General features: G+C 51.1%; 1 protein-coding gene across 2 annotated transcripts in view; it reads right to left on the minus strand.

The window, feature by feature from the left end:
• Window positions 1–594: 594 nt before the first annotated feature.
• Window positions 595–20,191, minus strand: part of XPO6 (exportin 6) — a 103,225-nt gene continuing 83,628 nt past the window's right edge. For both annotated transcript variants that reach the window (XM_021700621.1, XM_021700620.1), the window contains exons 14-24: window positions 19,705–19,797; window positions 16,951–17,095; window positions 15,424–15,570; window positions 14,364–14,553; window positions 9,668–9,823; window positions 8,457–8,571; window positions 8,109–8,280; window positions 6,506–6,667; window positions 4,194–4,292; window positions 3,786–4,016; window positions 595–1,293 (exon numbers count right to left, since the gene is read on the minus strand). In XM_021700621.1, the coding sequence (XP_021556296.1) occupies window positions 1,192–1,293; window positions 3,786–4,016; window positions 4,194–4,292; window positions 6,506–6,667; window positions 8,109–8,280; window positions 8,457–8,571; window positions 9,668–9,823; window positions 14,364–14,553; window positions 15,424–15,570; window positions 16,951–17,095; window positions 19,705–19,797 (1,612 nt within the window). In that variant the 3' untranslated portion in view covers window positions 595–1,191. The remainder of the gene's footprint in view (window positions 1,294–3,785; window positions 4,017–4,193; window positions 4,293–6,505; window positions 6,668–8,108; window positions 8,281–8,456; window positions 8,572–9,667; window positions 9,824–14,363; window positions 14,554–15,423; window positions 15,571–16,950; window positions 17,096–19,704; window positions 19,798–20,191) is intronic.

Below are 20,191 nucleotides of genomic sequence, written 5' to 3' on the forward strand. Positions count from 1 at the left end.
AGCCCCACGTTGGGCGTAGAGACCACTTAAAAATAAAATCTTAAAACAGAAGAATCTAGCCTCGTCCTGTCAGTCTGGTCACCGGGACCCTTGAGGCAGGAGGAGCTGCCGATGCGTCATCCCAGCAACCTCAGGACAAGCACCACTGCCACACACGAATGGCTGACCAGGCCCAGCTCTCAGACACACCACTGAGCCCCGAGTGCCCTCTCCTGCGCAACCTCTCCTCTCACACCCGCCACCCACTCAGCCCTCTACCCGGCTGCTGACCTCCAGCGAGACTTCGGTCCACCGACGGGCAATGCCTGGCTGGGTCTCTCGGGAAGGATCCATTCTCTAGGAGGAGGGGTGGCAGACCGCACCTGGGCTCCACACCCACCCGCACCGCCAGGTGAGCCTGGGCCCTGTGTCTTCCCGCAGCTTAACGGAGTGGCTGTCTAGGAGACCCCACCCAAGCTGGCCCTCCTCTGCGGTGCTCTCCCGGGGCCCCGCCGCAGGCCCCGACCTCGCTGCCCTGCTCCCCACCAGGACGGCCCTCCACCTGCACATGGCTGGGGCGGGGGAGCTGAGTGGAAAGACGCTCCCTGACTAGGGTTTATATAACAACAACATAAGCATTTTATTTTTTCATTAAGCTTCTTAGTTTCTTAGTATCACAATGGAATGATGAGAAAACAAGAACAAAAAAACCCACAAGTCTGCAAATCTCTGACGAAGAGCAGAGACTTCAAGGCAATCAGAGGGGAGGGCAGGAGAGGCTTGACACAAGTGCCAAAACAGTTCCAGCATCAAGTCTCTCCGGGGCCGGCTGGGCCGGGGGCGGAATGGTGAGAAGGTGGCACTGTCATGAGCGGTCCTTGGCGTTTCTGCCTTGTGGCTGACGTCCGTGGGCACGGCGCGGACCAGCCCGCAGGATTCCCTGGGGCCTCCCTGGAACCTGGTCGCATGACCCTCCGCCTGCTCCCGATGCCCTGGGCACTCCAACCAGCGCTAAGACGCACCCTGCAGCCCGCTCGGCTGGGTGGGCAGCAGGAGAGAAGCGTGGAGAGGGGCGGGGGGGCAGGCACCGCCGTCCAGGGTGTGAGAATCCAGGGAGCGGCCGAGGCCTGTCCGGGCGCCGTCCGTGGCAGAGGGCAGAGGGGAGGCGGGTGACAGCCGGAGCTCGCGTCCCCTGGCGGTAAGCAGGCCGTGCTAGAGCTTCACGGTGCCGGGGGGCAGGCTGTCATTGCAGAGTCTGTAGTAACGCAGGTCGTTGACCAGCCTGTGCACGTTCTGGGTGAACGAGGGTAGGTCCTGGAAGGCAGGGGCACAGCTGCAGCCCAGTCCCACCCAACACCCCAAATCACCCCCCAACCCCACCCGAGCTACTTCGATCCTGGGGTGGGCCTCAGAAGTCTGCAAAAGCTTTATGATAGTCAGAATATCTACACCCATCATGCACCACGTGTCAGCCAAGGCCCTGTGGCCCCCAAGCAATCCAGATGCTAAGTCACTCCACCTTCACCACGAGCCCGTGGTGCAGGTTTCGTTAGTGCCCCCGTGTGAAGGGTGAAGAAAGCGAAGCACAGAGAGATTCCGAAACTTGCCCCAGGTCCCATGGAAAGAAGGGAAGGGGATCCAGACTGGACTCGCCCATGAACACAGGTATGTCTGCCAACGCACACCTCTCCTTCACCCTAGCCGGCCGAGCCGCAGCCATAGACTCCTCCCCCACCCCAGGCTCCGGGCAGGCCCCCCCGATCAGGAGGGACACCCCCACAGGAGCCCACAGGCCGCAGACACCAATGGAGAGGACCCCTCGCAGCTGGAACCCCCAACTCTACCATAACCCAGCAAGACCACCCGAGGTCCGCCTCCTCGTGCTTAGACCGGGATCACTGGGTGCCACACTGCAGGTCCAAATGTAGAGTAACATCAACGGTGCCTGCCACAGAGCCAGTGGGACCCCACGTGGCTGGCGGTGCCACGGCAGTACCTTCTGGAAGCCCGCTGGCAGGGCTCTGCGGTGCGCTTCGGCCCACCCGCCCTTCACCTGGCTAACCTCTCCTCTTCAAATTCACCTCAAAGCCTGCCTCTGCCAAAGAGGCCCCAGCTGGCGAGGCGGGCACCTCTGCTCCTCACTCTCCAAGTGCCCTTGGCTCACCCCGCGTGTGGGCCGTGCACGCTGGCTCTGCAACCCCGGCATCCAGCCAGGAATCCTGCTTCCTGGCTCTAGCATTCCCAAGTTCTCTAACTGCCAACTCTCAGCTGAGCTTGCCGGGCCTCGGCTCATCTGTGAAATGGGATTAGTAACAGGATCTACACTTCGGAAGGTTGTTGGAAGGCTTCCAAGAGCCGGGGCATGTGAAGTGCTTGGCCCAGTGTCATCCACAGAGGGCGATGCTGCCTGTCTTCCCAGCAAGGCTCCTTTGAAGGCGGGGAGAGGGACTGGAGCCCCAACACCCTACACAGGGCCCAAGAGCCAGCCAGTGTCAGGTACACGGTAAACAGATGAATGAAGGTACAGGTTTGTTTACTTATTTCATCCTCCAGAAAACAAACCAAAGGGGTGTCTTTTAGATCAGTGGCTCCCAAATGCCAAATTCAAATGTCCTGGGTGGGGGGGAACACAAGAGTACGTTTCTGTTTATTTAATAAGCCCCCCAGGTGCACAGATGCAGAACTAGATTTGGAAGGCCACCGCTTTCTCAATCAAGACATTGACTGATAAGGACATCATTAGAAACTGAGGGTTAAATATTAGGACTTGGCCTCAAGGAACAGGAAGGAACACTACCCAAGTGGCTGAAGTGAGCTTCCAGAAGCTCAGGAGAAGACAAGACAGATCCCGGGGAAAGATACATTCCAAGACAAAGGAAAACAAGGAAAGGAGGAGTCCAAGACAAAGGAAAACAGGAACTGAGTGAGTCTAAGAGAAAACCACCGTGATGCATATCACAGATGAGATAAGCAAGGAATGAGCAGAGTTTGCTCCAGCAAGAGCCCTGTGTAGGTCTGCACATGGAAGTGGGACTGCCGGCCGGCTGCTCCAGCGCGGGAGGCAAGGCAGGGACACCACGAGGATGAGGGAGAAAGGTTTCATTCTGCCGCGTGTCAGGCGGTGAAGGATGAAACGGACTCGTTCCACGGGAAGAGTTCCAAGAAGGGCCTAGCAGGCAAGTGCAGAGACCTAACGGCTGAGAGAGGAAAGGGGGCAGGTGAGTGTCCAGACAGGACACCCCGGGACAGGAGAAGCTGGGGACCATGGGACCCAGACACACCGGCCACAATGGCTGTGTGTGCATCCAGTGCCTTCACCACCCCAGCCCCCACCCCCATTCCCACCACGTTCCCTGGGCGGACAGCAGGTCAGCCCACGCTGAACCAGGAGGCCTGGGCAGAGCCCAGGGGCCCATCCCTAACCCTGGGGCGACTCCGAGACGTGGCTCTTGAGCGCCAGTCTTCCCAGACTATCTGCAAGTTTGGGCTATAGTGGCTCAGGACCCGGGAGAAAACGATGACTGCGCCCAGGGGGATGGGTGTGCTCGACGGGGTGCAGAGGCAATCAGACAGACTGCTGGGGCCGGGGCTGGGTCCCGACGGCTGAGACGAAGAACACGTTGGCTGCAGGAGCCCCCACCGTGGGGAGGCGGGACCCCCCGCGCCCAGCCACAGCACCAAGTTGTTCAGGAGCCACTAGTGGGCACAGACTACACACGGAAGTGGCCTGCCCCTTCCTCCCTGAGCAGGTGCCAGGGTGAGAGCCCACGTGTGCCCTCCCCGTAGCCTGGCCTCCCTCTTCTCACCCGATCCATCTTGAAATTCCGCCCCAGCACATTTTTCTGGTTGGCATCCACGCCGTCACAGCTGGTCAGAAACTCTGGGAGGAAGGCTGCAAAGAAGCCATCAAAGTCCACAGAAGCCATGTTGTAAATGGCAATGCCGATCTCCTCCTGCAGAAGGTCGTGGGACTTGTGAACCAGGACCTGCAGCAGCACGTTCACAAACTGAAACAGCATGGTGGTCCGGAAGATCTTCTGCAGACAGAGAGGCTGGGGTGAGCGATGGCACGAGGGCTCACTCCGCCCCCGGGGCCCGTCTGCATCCCAGCCCACTTCCTGCCATGTGCCCCAGCTGCTGCCCCAGAAGGGTGGCACTCCGCCCGCCCCACTGACGCCTCGGAGGAGGGACCCTTTCTGAGAGGGGGCGCTGACCTTGTGGTAGAGCTTCTGCTTGGTGTTGAGAGTTTCCAAGTAGAAGAGATTTTGTTTAAATAGGTGGATGTCAGGCTGGAGAAAGGACTGTCCAAAAGCCTAGGGAATAAGACCACTATGTTATGAGCAGCATTTAAAGCACCTCAGACCTGGCCCTCCTAGGGCCCCCACCCCACACCAAAAGAACCAGCACTCTGCAAGTGGTTCCTCATGTCCATGGCAGGATGAGGGTATCCACGGCCTTGAGTCTTCTGGTCAGATCTTGGAATGTTCCTGAGTAGTCGTAGCTCTGAAGTCCTCCCCACTGGGCCTCACTTCACATGTGGGTCTCACCTTGACCTTTTGTAATAAACCTCTGGATCCCTTCATGGATTCCGCCTTTGAAGCGAGAAGCTAGTCAAGTGACTCTAGTCAAAACCTCAGCAAACCCAGCAGACTCTGAAGCCTGCCTCCTGCCTCCCCTCGAACCAACCCCTCACCCTCTGTCAGCCACATACCCTCTCCCTGGCGTCCCAACTCTTACAAACCACAAATCCTGGGAGGCTCCTTCAAACTGGCTGCCTCTGGCTTGGGGCTAAGCAACAGCAAATTTTTAAACTCCTTTGCAGTTTCTGGGCTGTCAAAGTTACAAGTGCTAAAGCAAAAAGTAACACCCCTCCCCTGCCAAAAAACCCCAAGCCAGTGATGTGCAAGCCCCCACTCCCAACAAGCTGCTGCCTGCTCTGTCCTTCTGTCCCCGGGCCCCTGAGCTATGAGGGGTCTCATAATGCCTGCTGCAGCAATGGGATCTCCATGATGCCCGATGGTTTTATTTTTTTAAGTTGGGTTTACTCAAGTGTGACAGTGAGTAAAACTCACCCTTTTGGGGTTCACCCTTGTGTAATTCTGACCAACACATGGTCATCTAACCACCATGACAATCAAGACACACAACACTTCCATCTCCCCAAAAAGGTCCCTCGTGTCCCCTTTGCAGTCTTCTCCCCCTACCCCTTCTCTGTCCCTCTGTTTTTGCCTTTTCCAGAATGTTACATGATGGAGTGGAAATCATACGGTCTGGAGCCCTTGGGGTCTGGTTTCTCACCCAGCATAACCATTTGGAAGTCATTTACGTTGGTCTCAGTGTCAGAATATGTTCCTTTTTACCGTCAAGTAGCAGTCCCTTATATACGTGTGTCTTGGTTTATCCATTCACCAGCTGATGCATATCTGGATTATTTCCAGATTGGGCAATTATGAAAAAAGCCACTATAAACACCTGTGGACATGTGGCATGAATGTTTGCATTTAGCTTAGGTAAAATGCGTACAAGTGGTTCGTCGGGTAGTAACTACATGCTCAACTTTGTAAGAAACTGCCAAACCGTGAAGCTGTTTTCCAAAGTGGCTTTCACCAGCCTAGTAGAGGGCCAGGTACCCATCTGCCCAAGAAAGCTTAGAAGCAAGGTTGACGTGGGGGGTAGGAGAGCAAACACTGAATATTCCACACCCAAGGCCACGTTGGAGACAGAAGGGCAGCGAGAGGCGAGGGGCAGGGCATGTGCTCATCCAGAGAAGCATCTCCGCACAGGGACTGCACGTGTGCGTGCTGACGCGGAGCTCAAGGGAGGAAGGCAGAATCCCTCTGGCTACCCCAAGGAGAAAAACTTGCGCTGGAAACAAAAACAAACAAACAAAAAGGAAACCCTCTACTTGGACCTGGGCTCAGAATAAAAAGTTCTACCATGAAGTGTGGAAGGACAGCAGTGGACAGTAGCCACAAGGCAGCCCAGGCACCCCCAGCAAGGGGAGGCACCGCGGCCCCTACAGCAGGGTGCGGTCAGCCCCCCGGGGAGTCCGCTCACAGGGCAGCGCTCTCCCAGGATGGTATGAGCCGGAACGATCTTTACAAGATGCAGATCCCTGGGCCCCTCCCCAAGAGACTCCACTCAGCTTCCAGTTAAGGGGGCCTCCAAGTGCTGCAGCCCTTCACACTGGGGGCGCGCCGCTACAAGGCATACAGACAGGTACTTACCCAGCACCCCCACGCGTCAGCAGCTGGGCAGAAGCTAACCCAGTCAGCCTCACCCTCGACCCACGAAATAGGCAGCATTCTCCCCACTTTACAGATGAAGAGACTGAACCCCCAAGAACTTAACTAACTTCCTAGATACTAAGAGGCAGCACTGAGCTCTGACCAGAGACTACGTGGCCTCCCGTATGCCAGGGAAGCAAACCAAGGGACAGACAGCTGAGGGACCCAGGTGGTGTCCAGAATGAGGCCCTCTGTCCTGGGATCATGTGGCAGCCTCACGGGCTCTTGCTGCACATTACCTGCATGATGGCACTGAACTGAGGCTCATTCTCCATCTGCTCCTCAGCGATCCCCCTCTGCACACTGGCCAGGACAGTGGACTTGAAGAAGTACCTCCAGTTGTGATGGAGCGTCCGGAAAAGGAGCTCAAACAGCTCAGCCTTCACATCAGGGGAGGGGCGCTGCAGAGACACACAGACCCTCACACCTGCCCTTCCTGTGGCTCAGAGCAACAGAGGGACCTAAACGATGCCTGCTACCAGCAGGCAGAGTGTCGGTGTCCCACCCACACTCTCGTCCGGTCAAGTCGCCCTCAGGCCGGCAGTTCAAACCAGGCGTACTTCCACAGAGACACAATGCCCAGGCCAGGGCCAAGGGCCCTTTATTCTTCTTTTCTTTAACAAATTTTTTTTCTTAAAGATTTTATTTTTATGTAATCTCTACACCCACCGTGGGGCTTGAACTCACAACCCCGAGATCACAAGTCACATTCTACTGACTGAGCCAGCCAGGCACTCCGAGAGGCCCTTTTTCTGACAGAAGCACTCAGCCCTCTCAGGCAGGAAAAAAAGGCTACCAAATGGCAGAACAATTAGGAATATGGGTTTCCTATTTAGAAAGCAGCTGATGTGACCTGTCACATCTTCTTGGTCATGTTCCTTTTCCCAGGATAAAAAAGGCTGTCCCAGCTAACCTGTTGATCTTATTATGCAAAACAAGTAAGAAGCTTTAAAAGCAGTTCTGCCCTCTATGGAGCAGGAGTTTAAAGAGCACCTAGAGCCACAGAAAGCAACGGCAGAAGACCTCCAGGGGGAGGCAGCGTGCGGGGCTAACTGCTCCCTGGGCCTGTCTCCTCTGTCACTGGCTGCAGGATTCGGGGAAGGGGGGTGGAGGGAGGCAGGCTCAGCAGTATTTTCTAACTGAACCAAAAATCTCCAAGTCACTGGAGGGCATGCCAGGTTACAGTATTCCAGATGTCTCTGGAGAATTCAAAACTGTAAGGCCCAGATGTATTTAATTCAGTCTTGACTAAATTAAATTGGGACCAGAGGGCACGAGCCCCCATGGCAGGAATCCTTACAGGACCCAAATGTGTTTAATGATGCAAAGCAACTGACTTATTTAAGCCTTAGTTAGGACACTTAAAAAGGTTAGCTCTTATTTAACTATCACATAAAATGTAGTTAAATCCACACTTATTCTGGATCTTGTCACGCTGAACGTGTTTTCTAAGGACTAAAAGCGTTCCTTTAACAATAAAACCTTTGCATGGTTCCAAGAACTAGCCTTATATCCTTGAGATCAGTGAAAGTTCTTACTAGGAAAGTACATTTGTTACAATGTTCACTGGAGAAAACCGCATATTCACCTAAAATTATAAATTGTTTGCCATGGCAGACGGCTCTTACTCACCAACCTTGCTATGCTTTCACTAGACTAGTTCTGATTAATTCAACCAATATAAAAAGACTGGACCAAGCTAAAGGCCTTCTTTCTTGGCAAAAATATCTTACGAAAAAAAAACAACTAGCAAATTAGCTTTAAAACACAATGCCTTTTCTTCACTAATTCCCTCCCCAGGGCAGACAGGAGGCAGCACGGGACCGGCCCAACCCCTCGTACCTCGGCAATGATGGGATACACCTGCTCCATGCACAGGGCGATGATGCTGGGGAGGAAAGGCTTGAACACCTGGCCGGGCTCCTGGACCACCACCTGCAGGATCTTCAGGAACTTCTCCACCACCCGGCATCCAGTGCTGCCTTCGTGGAGGATGCTCTCGGCCAACTGTTCTCTGCAGACACGGGGAAGCACGCGGTAGCCAAGGAAATGTTTCTCCGGGGGCCCGCATGAAAACCAACGCTTGTGGCACGTGAAGAAAAGGAGCAGAAAGTCCCAGGCTCTTTAGCCCAGCCCCACCAGTCCTCCCTTGGCAGTCGAAGCCACGGCGAACAGCAGGTCTGCGGTTACCTGGTAAACATGTTGAGGAAAGTCTGTATGATCTGCTCCGTGAAAGGCACGCCCATCTGTACTCTAAGGCCTCGAAACAGAGTGAGGAAGAAGCTCAGCATCTCATCGGTCACATCTAAATGAAGGCACACAGCAAATGGTCAGAAGTTGCACACAGGGATAAATGGAAGCCCCCTCGGTTTGATGGCCTTCCTTTTGCAAGATGCACTACCATCTCGCCTGAAGGCTTCCTGCTGGAAGAAGTTTCCCCAACGCCCCCAGAGCCCACGATGGAAAGTGGGAAACCATTAGGGACACGCCGAGAAAACAGCTCTGGCGTCGTGAACCTCTGGCTGACGACGGCTCACTAGAAGAAGTGAAGGTCACGGGGCAGCTGCCTTCACCACCGAGCATCCAGCAATGCTGAATTCTCACTGCAGATGGATCATTTTGTGCTCACACTGATGGATGATTCAACTGGGCCAACACCTGAGTGCTCTTGTCATTTCTCTCTCTGACCGCTAATCCCTGCACTTGGGTCAGGGGTTAAGTGGCTGAAAGTGGATAATGAGGGTGTATTCAGGCTGCATGGCCCTGGCCCATTAAAGGGATTAATTGCAGAAAATATTGGTTACATTTAGTCTGGTTCTACTTGCAGATCTAGACAATCATCTCGTACAGCATGTTTTGGCTCTAACCTCACACACGCTGCTTACAAGAGGCAATCAGGGAACGTGTGCTAACTAGCAAGCTCCGACACTTCCCTCGTGACTGACAAGACTACTTTAAGTGCTCTCAGGAGAGCCAGGCCCCGTGCATCCAGAGAGTCAGAGAGCCTCTATCAGTGGCACTGACAGAGGGCGGGAACCATGTCAGCAAAAGCCACCTTGCCATCGAAGGAAATCAGCAGCACCCATGGGAAAAATTCTCTTTCCTCTCCTGTACAATGACCCCATAACCCCTCCTCTGACGTTCCGCACTGGGAGAAGGCAAAGACTTAGAAGCGCATGAGGCAAGATGCCCCAAGTGACTCCGGGCCACACGACACAGGTGCAAGGCCCAGGTGAGGGTTCCAGGGGGCCTTAGCCCCAGACTCCCCATAACCGTCCCTGCGCTCTGCCTTCAGCCTCAAGGCCGCACCGCGCCCGCCCGCTCGGTGTGCTCTACAGAGCCTAGCAGTCCCTCTGGACTCTTCCGCTCCCGCCACCAGGGGGCCTGCGGCCAGCTCCTACCTGACTGATGGATAAACGCTGGAAAGAGGGCCAGGGAGACCTGCACGGATTCCTGCAGCGACTGGTAGCAGATCTGCCGGGACTTGGTGGACTCCCCGGAGATATTCTCCACGATGTCTTCTAAGACACTAAGTGTCTGGTGGATAATCACTTTGGCTGCAAATCGAGATTCAGTGTATGTCAGGACTTGTCTGAGGATAAAGCAGGGTAACGGGGAACACACGAGAAGGGGGGACATTTGCACAGGTATTCAGGGGACTGCTGCAGAAGTCGTGCTAAAGGAACACCGTCTCTCTTGATTGAGTTATCCATCTCTCTCTCTCCCTATATCCTTTTCTCTCTTTTTTCCCTTTTTACCGCCAGGACTCCGGTGGCCTGCCTGCTCAGGTGTTTGCCTCTCTTCTGCCTCTATCCACCAGAAACAAGTCCACAGGGAGGGAAAGATAAAAGTGTAGCTTCCGGTTAGGTGACGGATAAAAAAATAAGCCTCACAAGGGAACTACCCCAGGCGAGAATGGACACATGCAGATGAGACACGGAGTCAGTTCCAGATAGACGGCAATCCATACCAGCACCCGGCGGCACATCTGCTGCCGCTGTCAGGGCCCAGGGCCTGACAATATGTACGATATTATCCTATGATATTGTGTTATTAACCACATTACTCCTATGATATTGTGTTATTACATTACTCCTAACCAGACCCCGATGCAAGCTCACATGGTGCCTCCACACAGCGCCCAGAGAAAGCAGAGGCAGGGGCTGGCAAATGGGCAGGAGCTCAGAGGACACGGCAAGGGCCCAGCTCCGAGGAGGCCCGGAGGAACTACAGACGAGCACCAGACGGCTCTACAAGCGGGGCAGGCCCCTTGTCAGGACACCAGGGACAGCCAAGAGCCCCAGCTTTGCAGGGCTGCTGTGAGGACGACAGACAAGGTTGAGAATGTTTCCAGCAAAGTGCCTGGACTATCGGAAGGTTCAGCATAGGGAAGGTACCATCCTTCCCCATCACTGGTGGAGCTGGCTGTCCCCTTAGACACAGAGCTTGCCCCCAGCTGCCCCCAAAAGCCCCCCATGGCACAGCCTGCACTTGGCAGACGTAGCCCTGGTGGAGCTCCGGGGGCAGAACCAGAGCTGGGCTGAGAACTGGCCTCCACCTGGCCCTCCACGCTCACCAGCCTCTGTGGGAGCAGAAGCAGCTTCCAGGGAAGGGTACAGCAGAAAGAATCGATGCTCCGGAGGTGGATGCAATCAGGTTTGACTCCTGACTCCACTAGATTCTAAGTCTCAGTTCCTCATCTGAAAATGTGGATAGATAGGTAACACCACCTCACTCAAAGGATTTGAAAATAATGGCTCACAACAGGCTGGTCTTCTAACGGCTGGTCACGCGGACACTGGCACGTGAGCCAAAGACACGTGCACCATATTGAAGGAACCACTCACATACCACTACCCCAAGCACAGGGACTCTAACTGAGCCGGGGAATTGCACTTGGGTCAGACGTCTCCCTAAGATACACAAGGCGCAGGGAGAGCAGTTTAGCGGGAAAAACCAACAGGGGAAAGAGACCAAAATCTGACCTCTGATGTGTAAGGAAATTGAAACAAGAACCAAAATGTATTCACAGAAATGTACAAGGGGAAACTGAAAGCACCACTGAATATGTAATAGGAGAACAGGGATATAAAGTGTGGTACTTCCACTTGATAGGTGGTCTGTTACCAGACCATTAAAAACAGTGCTTTCAAGAACAAAGGGGCAATGTGGTGAAGAATCAGGATCTGGAGCCATTCAGACCCAGGCCTGACTCCTGACCCCACCGCCTTCTCTCTGATCCTGAGCAAGCTACACGTGCCAAGCCACGGGGCGGGGGCAGGGGCGGGGGGGGGGGATGGCACTTGACAGCGGAGAGACCAGCAGGCCCTGCTGAGGCAGGTGACCACACTGAGCATGCCAGTAACGGGACACACAGAAGCGATGCGACGGAAAACACACAACACGGCCCAGGTGGTATTCCTGCCAAATTGCTGGAAACAATCAGAAGAGCTTCCGGGGCATTTTACGAGAATATGGGTTTGGACTCTTTAAAAACGTCAATGTCCTGTAAAACAAGAACCAGGAATGCTTTTCTGTATTAAAGGACTGGAAAGATGTGAAAACCAAAGAGAACATAGGATCCCGGACTACATCTTCCATTTTTAAGAAACAAAAAAGGCCACTTTGGTAGCTCCTGGGAACACTGACTGCGTCTATGGTTAAATGATGTTACCATTACCAGGTTGCACAACTTGGTTGCGTTTGTGGTGTTTGGGTTATAAGAGAGCATCTTGTTCTCAGAAATAAAGGTTAAGAATTCAGGGATAGGGCTGCTTGGGTGGCTCAGTCATTAGGCGTCAGCCTTTGGCTCAGGTCATGATCCCGGGGTCCTGGGATCGAGCCCCACATCAGGCTCCCTGCTCTGTGGGAGGCTTGCTTCTCCCTCTCCCCCTCCCCCTGCTTGTGTTCCCTCTCTCGCTGTGTCTCTCTGTGAAATAAATAAATAAAATCTTTAAAAAATAAAATAAAGAATTCAGGGATAAAGTGTGTCAGCAACTTACTTTATTTAAATGGCTCTGTTAAAAACAAAAAGTGGGGGGGTTGGGCAAGAACACATGTGTAGCAAAATATTAGCAAGTAACCCTCACATAAGATATACAGTTGTTCCTTTGCTTAGTCTTCCAACTAAGTGTAGGTTTCAAAATTTGTCAAAGTACTAAGCTGCAATGGGAAAAGCTTTCCAGGCCTTCACGTTATCACTCGGAGAAGAAGACAAACCTCACCGGGCTACAGGGAAGACTGAATGAACATCTGTACAGGAAGCTCTCAGCCCAGCGCCTGGCAAACAGGGAACACGCCAGATGTTAACGCTGCTGTTAGTCTATTCACTGTGGAAATGGCTGCTCCCATTCAGCAGATCACTCCAGCACATGGTGACTCCAACACAGGGGGGCACCTGTTCTGCAGGGAAGCTGCAGCCGCAGACCCCTATGCTCTGGCCAGTGAAACTGAGTGGACATCTGAAGGCCAGGTGTCCCCTGCAGACCAGCGCTTCGAGCGCCCCTGCACCATCCTCCCCGCCCCCATCCCAGCGTAAGCACAGACTGCAGGGTGGCCTTCAGCAGCCTGGGGCCTCGAGTGACCAGAATAATAAGCAGGATGTCCCCAACGCCCTTGGCCCCAGCTGAACATGCAGTAGGAGCAAGAAATACATCTTTTCCTGGATTAAGCCACTAAGCTTTTGGAATTGTTTGTTACCACGTAGCCTATGCTGACTGATAATAAGCACGTGTAAGATAAAGGGAGAAAAGACCACTAAACTTTCTAAAAGGTGAGTCCACACTAGCCGTACGTAACCCCTGGGCAAATCAGGTCGTCTGACGCTAGTTTCCTCAGGGACTAAATCAGGATATCTAAAAGCAAATAACGCATAGGCTCACGTGGGAATTAAGTGAATGACTGAACGCAAACACTGAGAACCAGGACCAGACAAACACCGGACTGTAAAGGGCAGTGCCGGCATGGCCAGAGATGCAGAGACGGAGAGAAGACCCGGGCAGGGGCCCTGCGCACAGTGCGCCCTCCCTAACTCCGCCATTTCTCATGCACCCACAGAACTACAGAAGATCCTGAAACAGAGAAAAAGGAAGACAACAAGATTGCTAAAATGCTTACTTCCTAAAATACTGAAACAAGAGATTTAAGAGTTTTTCCCCTCTTTATACTATTCTAATATTTTTGTACAATGAGCACGTGTTAATGTTCCTGATTATAAAAATAATGTTCTTAGCAAGAATGTTGAGTACTTATTGCTATTTCTAACATTTTTTTTAAAGATTTTATTTATTTGACAGAGACAGCGAGAGAGGGAACACAAGCAGGGGGAGTGGGAGAGGAGAAGCAGGCTTCCCGCTGAGCAGGGAGCCTGATGCAGGGCTTGATCCCAGGACCCTGGGATCATGACCTGAGCCAAAGGCAGACACATAACAACTGAGCCACCCAGGCGCCCCTATTTCCAACATTTCACAAAGTGTTTTTGTTGACATTCTATAAACGTCTTCCAATGTTCCAGTATTTTCTTAGTGTTAAAATACTATATTTTTTAAGTATTTCTATAAAATTCGTACTTTCTGGAAGACTTTTCAGAGAAATCTGATGCCTTCTACTTGAACTGAGTTTTCCTGATTCATCTTTTTCCTCCCTTTTGAATATAAACAATCAGACTTGAAGTGTCATTTGTGAAGATACCAAGTTCTTTCAAAGCCTCTGAAACATGTTTTTGGAGGAAGGTTAAAATAGTTTCAAAAGACAGTACTTAAATCCATTTTTCCCAATGTGTAGAGGTGAATTGCTTTGATTGCTTATACAAGTATCTGAAATGGATCAGTTAGTCAACTGTGGACTTTTTTATCCATGGAAGGCACCATCAATGGTTTACTTATTTTAACTAAGAAAAGGGGTGTTCTACATTCAGGAAATAGGTCCAGCTGATGTGTTCACAGAATTCCACAGAGAAGCACGACCCCATCACCCAAGGCTGGTTCTCCCACCCAGCGGCCGTGAGACAACAGACAGGTGAATACTTCATCGGCCACAAAGAAAGACAGAGCCTGCCCTACCTATCTCCCCGGCTGCCCCTGCCTGGGGGACACTTACTGTCATCCAGTGGCATCTTCCTCTGCGGGGCGACAGCATTGGGTTTCAGGTTGCGATAGTCCCGTGAGAGCGCGGAGATGAGGTTGGCATGGTTGATGGAGCGCACAGGCCACTGCTGCTCATTCTCGGGGAGGTTCGGCCATGGAAGCAGCAGGATGTTAGAGAGGGCTCGGCACACCAACACCTGAGCCTGGAAGAGACCCCCACAGGCATCCGTCAGAGGGCGAAGAGCAACACACAAGTGCACGTGACATGACCTAGGCACCCCCCCACCACCACACACACACACCCCACCCCACCCCCACCTCAGGCCTCCAGGCTCCTTTCTCACAGGCTGGGCCTGGAGCTTTGGTCCAAGTCAAGGTAATGCAGGAGGGGAGAGAAACTGAAGTCTGGGTCCAGCACACTCCAGGCCCAGCCCTAATAATCTTTCCTGGGGCCACCCCTCCCCTCTACTCGGGTACCAGAAGCGTTACAGAGGGAAAGGTCACGGACACCGCAGACACTGGCCTTCACACCCTCCGAGGAGCTGCTGAGAACAGGGCTGAGAGCGTGAGGCCGTAAGAGCAGCTCTCTCCCTCAATCCCAGGTGCTCTCCAGTAACTGCTTTGACTGCCCTCTGACACCCTCTCTGTTTTGTTTGTTTTTAACTTCTAGCCTGAGCCTCCTGAAGTTTATGAAGATCCTTGTCTGGATGGAGTGTCTCTATCCGAAGAAAACAAATATAACCACAAAAACAGACTGTTTTAAGCCAAAAAGAACGCAAGGGGACTCTGACAACCAGCCAGGTCGCCGGCTAAGCAGCAGTGCCCGCGTGCCCCCGTGCCCCCAGCAGGAGGTTTTTGCAGCCTAATCAGCACGCTGCGCGGCGGCCGCACTGGGAAGGGCCTGATGAGAGAGCGCTGAGGCTGCCCTATGGGCCACATGTGAGGAACCCGTCTCCGTTGGCGTGGCCTCTAAACTCTGAGTGCAACAGAAAGGCCAGCCTCCCCTTCCTCAGCCTCCCTGAGTCTGAGCCACACGGCTCCAGGGCCGACGCAGGGTGGCCCCGGGGTCTCACCTTATCGACAAGTCGCTGAGCAGAGGCATCGGTGATTCTGTTGAACACTTTCTGCACCGCGGGGATGCTGATCAGAAAGACGGGCCGCACGGTGGTGGCCAGGGAGACCAGTAAGTGGCATGCGGACAGCAGCAACTTGTCCTGGACCTGGAGATGGAAGAGAACATGTCGGCTCGCTCGCTCTCCTGGGAGGCTGCCATTAGAAGAACTTTAACAAGGCAGCCACAAGCCAAGTACGGCGCCAGGAGGCATTATACCACCTAGGCTCTGTACCAAAGAAGCTTCCAGGGACGACGCCCAGCAATGAGGGACCCAACTCTGTGCCTCGTTGAAGCTCCTGACCTCAAGCCGGAAGCGCCCCCCTCTGGTTCCTCTTGTCCCTAGTCACCGACACGTCTGGACTCTGTCACTCCTCAGCTCTACAATCCCTCGGCAAATTCCTTGGCATACCATTCAAACTACTCGGGATTGTTCATCTCACTCCTCTTTGTTCCAACCAAGCCAGTCTCTCTCTCCACCCGCCTTCCTGCACCCCACCAGTCACGCCAGGTTCTCCTGCTTCCTCCCCTCGGCATGCCAATCAAAACCCTGGTTCGAGGACCATCCGTCCTTTTCAAGTTAGCAAAAGAGAAAACTCTGTATAGATAGGACCTAATGCTGGTAAGACTGGTAGAAAAAAGCACACCAAAGAGTCATGGGCATGCAGAATTATTTTGGAAAGGAAGATTATTAGAATTTCCTAGAACCACAAACTATCCCTAACCTTTAATCCAATCACTTACTCTAAGAAAATCACCCAAAAGGATAAAGCTAAGTTCAGGAGTACATGCACTTCAGAATTATCTGGGATAACTTTTTTTCAAACAGAGGCAACTTTAAAGTCCAGCAATGGCTAGGTAAATTATAAATTATATAAATCCCCCTCATGGGACATTGTATAAATGTCCCATGTATAATGTATAAATTCTAATCATTTATAACAAACTCAACAAAAATGGACAGAATGCTATGTGTGATTAAAACTACAAAAAGACAAACATCTATATGCCATATAATATAAATTGATGGTCTTCTCAAAGGACAACTGACTAGAACCTACAAATTTACTTGGATACCCCGTTGACCCAGCAAATCCACTTCCCGGAATCCATCCTACAGGGATATACACACCAAGAACTGACTTCCATCAAGAGGAAAATTATAAAACATCCCCACTACAGAATAGCAGTGTTTTGGAGAAGGGGACTAAAGAGTATCACAACTTTTTGGCCTATAAATTTGAATGGTATTTTACATTTCCACAATGAGCATATATTCATGTGGGACTTGGCTAAAAAAAATAAAGTTATGTTTGAATTTACGTGGCCCACAGTTCAAAAGGAACATTTGGAATGACACATGGTTCTCTCACAGCGGTGAGAATTTAAGAGTCTAATACCAAGCAAGATTTTGATTCTATAGTAAGTGGGTATAGGAACAGAAGGACAAAGAGTCAGCTACAAAGTGCAACGCCTGCTGTTCCAGGACCTTGGTGCTGATCAGAGGTGTGACTGCATCCATGGTGGTGGAGATGAGCGTAACAAACTGCTGTGTGTTCTGCCGATGAGCTTCACTGCAATACTGTGCTAGCCAGTGAGAGTAAGCCTGCAGAGCAGCCAGGGACTGAGCGTGCCTGCGAAGGGGAGAGAAGATGCGACTTTAAAGGTCAAGGTCAAAATATATTAGCATTGAAGGAAGAATTCCACCCAGTGCATTTACTGTTCTAAGACACAGGTGATGGTACAGAAATCATTTACTTGCTCAGGTAGGACCTGAAAATGAAAACTCATCGTCTAAACCTTACCACCACTGCCTCTAACACAGGCGACAGTCAGCCCTCTAAGGAGCTGTGGCTCCCTTTGATGGAGAATGCACTTTAGAAACCAAGAGCCTGGGTCCTCAGGGGAGCATTCTTTCTGGGGTCTCACTGCTCCTAGGGCCTTTTAGGCAACAGAGCTAGGATTCAGGCTGACACCACGTGGAAATCAAACTGAGCATCAACTCAGGAGGGCAAACTGACCTCAAGTGCCTCCAGATATGATACAAGAACAACACATTGCCACCTACCTACTGTTCTTACTAAAAATGTTAAACATCAATCTCATACAGTACAAAAACTAGACAAATCCAGATTTTTTAAGATTTTCTTTAAAAAAATAAGGTCTAAATCTCCAAAAATTCAGTTTCTCTTTTCCTCTCTTCCTCTCTTTTCTTCTCTCCCTCTCTCCCCTGCCCCCCACCAACATGCACAATCTGGGGAGCTGGTCTAGATTACAGAAGGTAAATGTAATACATGATTCATGATTAGTTAGGCCTTGGATTAAAAAAAAAAAGATATAAAGGACATTTCTGAGATGACTGGGAAAATCTGAGGATGGAAAATATTTTATACATACACACACACACACCCTTAAAAATGCTACATATTGGGGCACCTGGGTGGCTCAGTCGGTTGAGCATCCCAACTCCTGGTTTCGGCTCAGGTCATGGTCTCAGGGTCACGAGATCCAGCCCGGCACAGTGCAGTCTGCTTGAGATTCTCTCCCTCTCCCTCCACTCATGTGTGCTCGCTCTCTATCTCAAATAAATAAATAAAATCTTTTAAAAATTGCTAGATATTACTGTATCCATGAAAGTCTTTGAGTGGTGATAATGGTATTGTGGTTATGTAGGAGGATGACCTTGTTCCTAGAGAAACATGCTGAAGGGTTTATAGGTGAAGTGACATGTTGTCTGCAATTTACTTTCAAACAGTTCACCTAAAAAATTTTTTAAAGTGTGGGTTCACATGTGTATACAAAAAGAAAGCAAAAGAAACAAAAGCCAATGGGGAAAATATTTATAATTGATGAATCCAGTTTGAGAGTGTAAGGGTGTTCATTCTATTTTTTCCCCTTTTCTACAGGTGGTAACTTTTTCAAGATAAGAAGGTAGGTAAGCAAAGGTATTAAGTACCTTAAAGTAAGAAAATGCTGGTAATTCATAGTGACCAAGCAGTTATTTTGTATTTTGTATTTAGAATGCATTGATCGTTTTACCCTTCAAGATTTGAGTACCAAAATTAAGAAAAAGGACATCAAAGTGTGGCTTCAGGGTCTAGGAATTTCAGTCACTCTATCGAATTCACAGAGCTCCGTAAGGCTGAGAAGGGGCTCTGAAACTTCCTGAAATTGTGTGCAAGATGTTATATGTTTATGAGCAAATTAGCATTCTTCTCAGCAGAAGCTTCACAGCTTTCTCTAAATTCTCAAAAAGGAAAGCTATATATGTACACGCATACACACACACTCTTAAAAAAAAAAAAACCAACCTAAACCACTATAGTAAATAAGACTATCGTTTACCTAATTTGCAGCTCAAGAACTAGCTAGCACAGGGGTCAGCAGACTTTTTCTGCAAACGCCAGGGTGTAAATACTTTAGGCTTTGCAGGCCATACATACTCTCTCCGTCCCAGATACTTGATGCTGCCCCTGCAGCATGAAAGCGGTCACGGGTGGTACGTAAATGAATGGGCAGGGCTGTGTTCCAGGAAATCTTCATTTACTAAAGCTGGCAGTGGGCCGGATGTGGGACAGGCCCTAGTCTGCCCACCCCTGCTCTGGTCTAGAGCAAGCCTTCTGGGCAGTGTGATCGCTGGGACATGGCCCCATCTCCACTCCCCATTCCTTTAGCCCTTCCACAGTCACTTTCCTAATGGCTCTCCACTGTCCAAAAAGCTTCTCCAAGTGTGGTCCCTGAATGTCCTTCAAAATCACCCCAGTTCCTGGGTCACACGCAAACACCCGAGGAGCCTCAGGCCATCCTGCTGTAGTCAGAATCTCTGAGGCATTCTCCGTACACCACAGCTTCAGTCACTGGCCTACAGGATAAGGCTTAGGGCACTCGAGTTGTTCCCACCGTAGTCCTCCCATGCCTTTCCGGCCCCCTCTCCCACCGCACAAACCGCTCACCGCCTCCCTGACTGCGGGACCGTGAGACACATCTGTGTCTCAGTTCCTCCTGCTCTTCCCTCCTGAAATGCCCGCTCCATACATCCTCTGCTCCCAGCTCTCACCCGCCTGATGCGTTCCACTTACTCCAACCCCCCGCCCCCAGGCAATCCTCTCTTCCAGGTTTGGAGGAGGGAGTCATTCTCCTCTTCATGGCAACCACCACTGCTCCTTTGTATCTACAAACTGATTTATAAACTGGAGGACTCGGCCTTTCCTGAGAATGCACCAGCAGCCCACTCCGTACTTACACATCGATGAGATCAGGTTTTAGTACTGACGGCACAGCAGTTTCAATGTTGTACAATTTTATCTGAGATCCATACAGAGTGACTTTGACCAACCTGTTGGCAAAGAAATTGGTTAAGAGGAAACACTCAGCTTATGGACTAAAACAGACAAAATGGACAAGGTACCAACAAAGGTCCTGAGGACAGACATGTTTCCATCTAAACAAGAATCAAGACCAGATCTTCAACTTTATCCCAAAGATCTAATCTGAGATGTGCATAAAGATTTATACAAAGATACTAACTAAAGCATGACTTACAGAGCCAAAAAATTTTGAACACAAAATAAATATCTAACAGGTAGAGTATAATATACACCATAAAAGTAGTTAAGATGGAAGTATTTTATGTTGTGTACTTTACAATGAAAAATTTGAGAAAAAGTAAATGTTTCAGATGGATAGCTATATGATAAAGAAAATACAGAAAGTGGTCACTGCAGAATCTA

Source organism: Neomonachus schauinslandi, chromosome 5 (genome assembly GCF_002201575.2).
Source record: "Neomonachus schauinslandi chromosome 5, ASM220157v2, whole genome shotgun sequence".
NCBI lineage: Eukaryota > Metazoa > Chordata > Mammalia > Carnivora > Phocidae > Neomonachus > Neomonachus schauinslandi.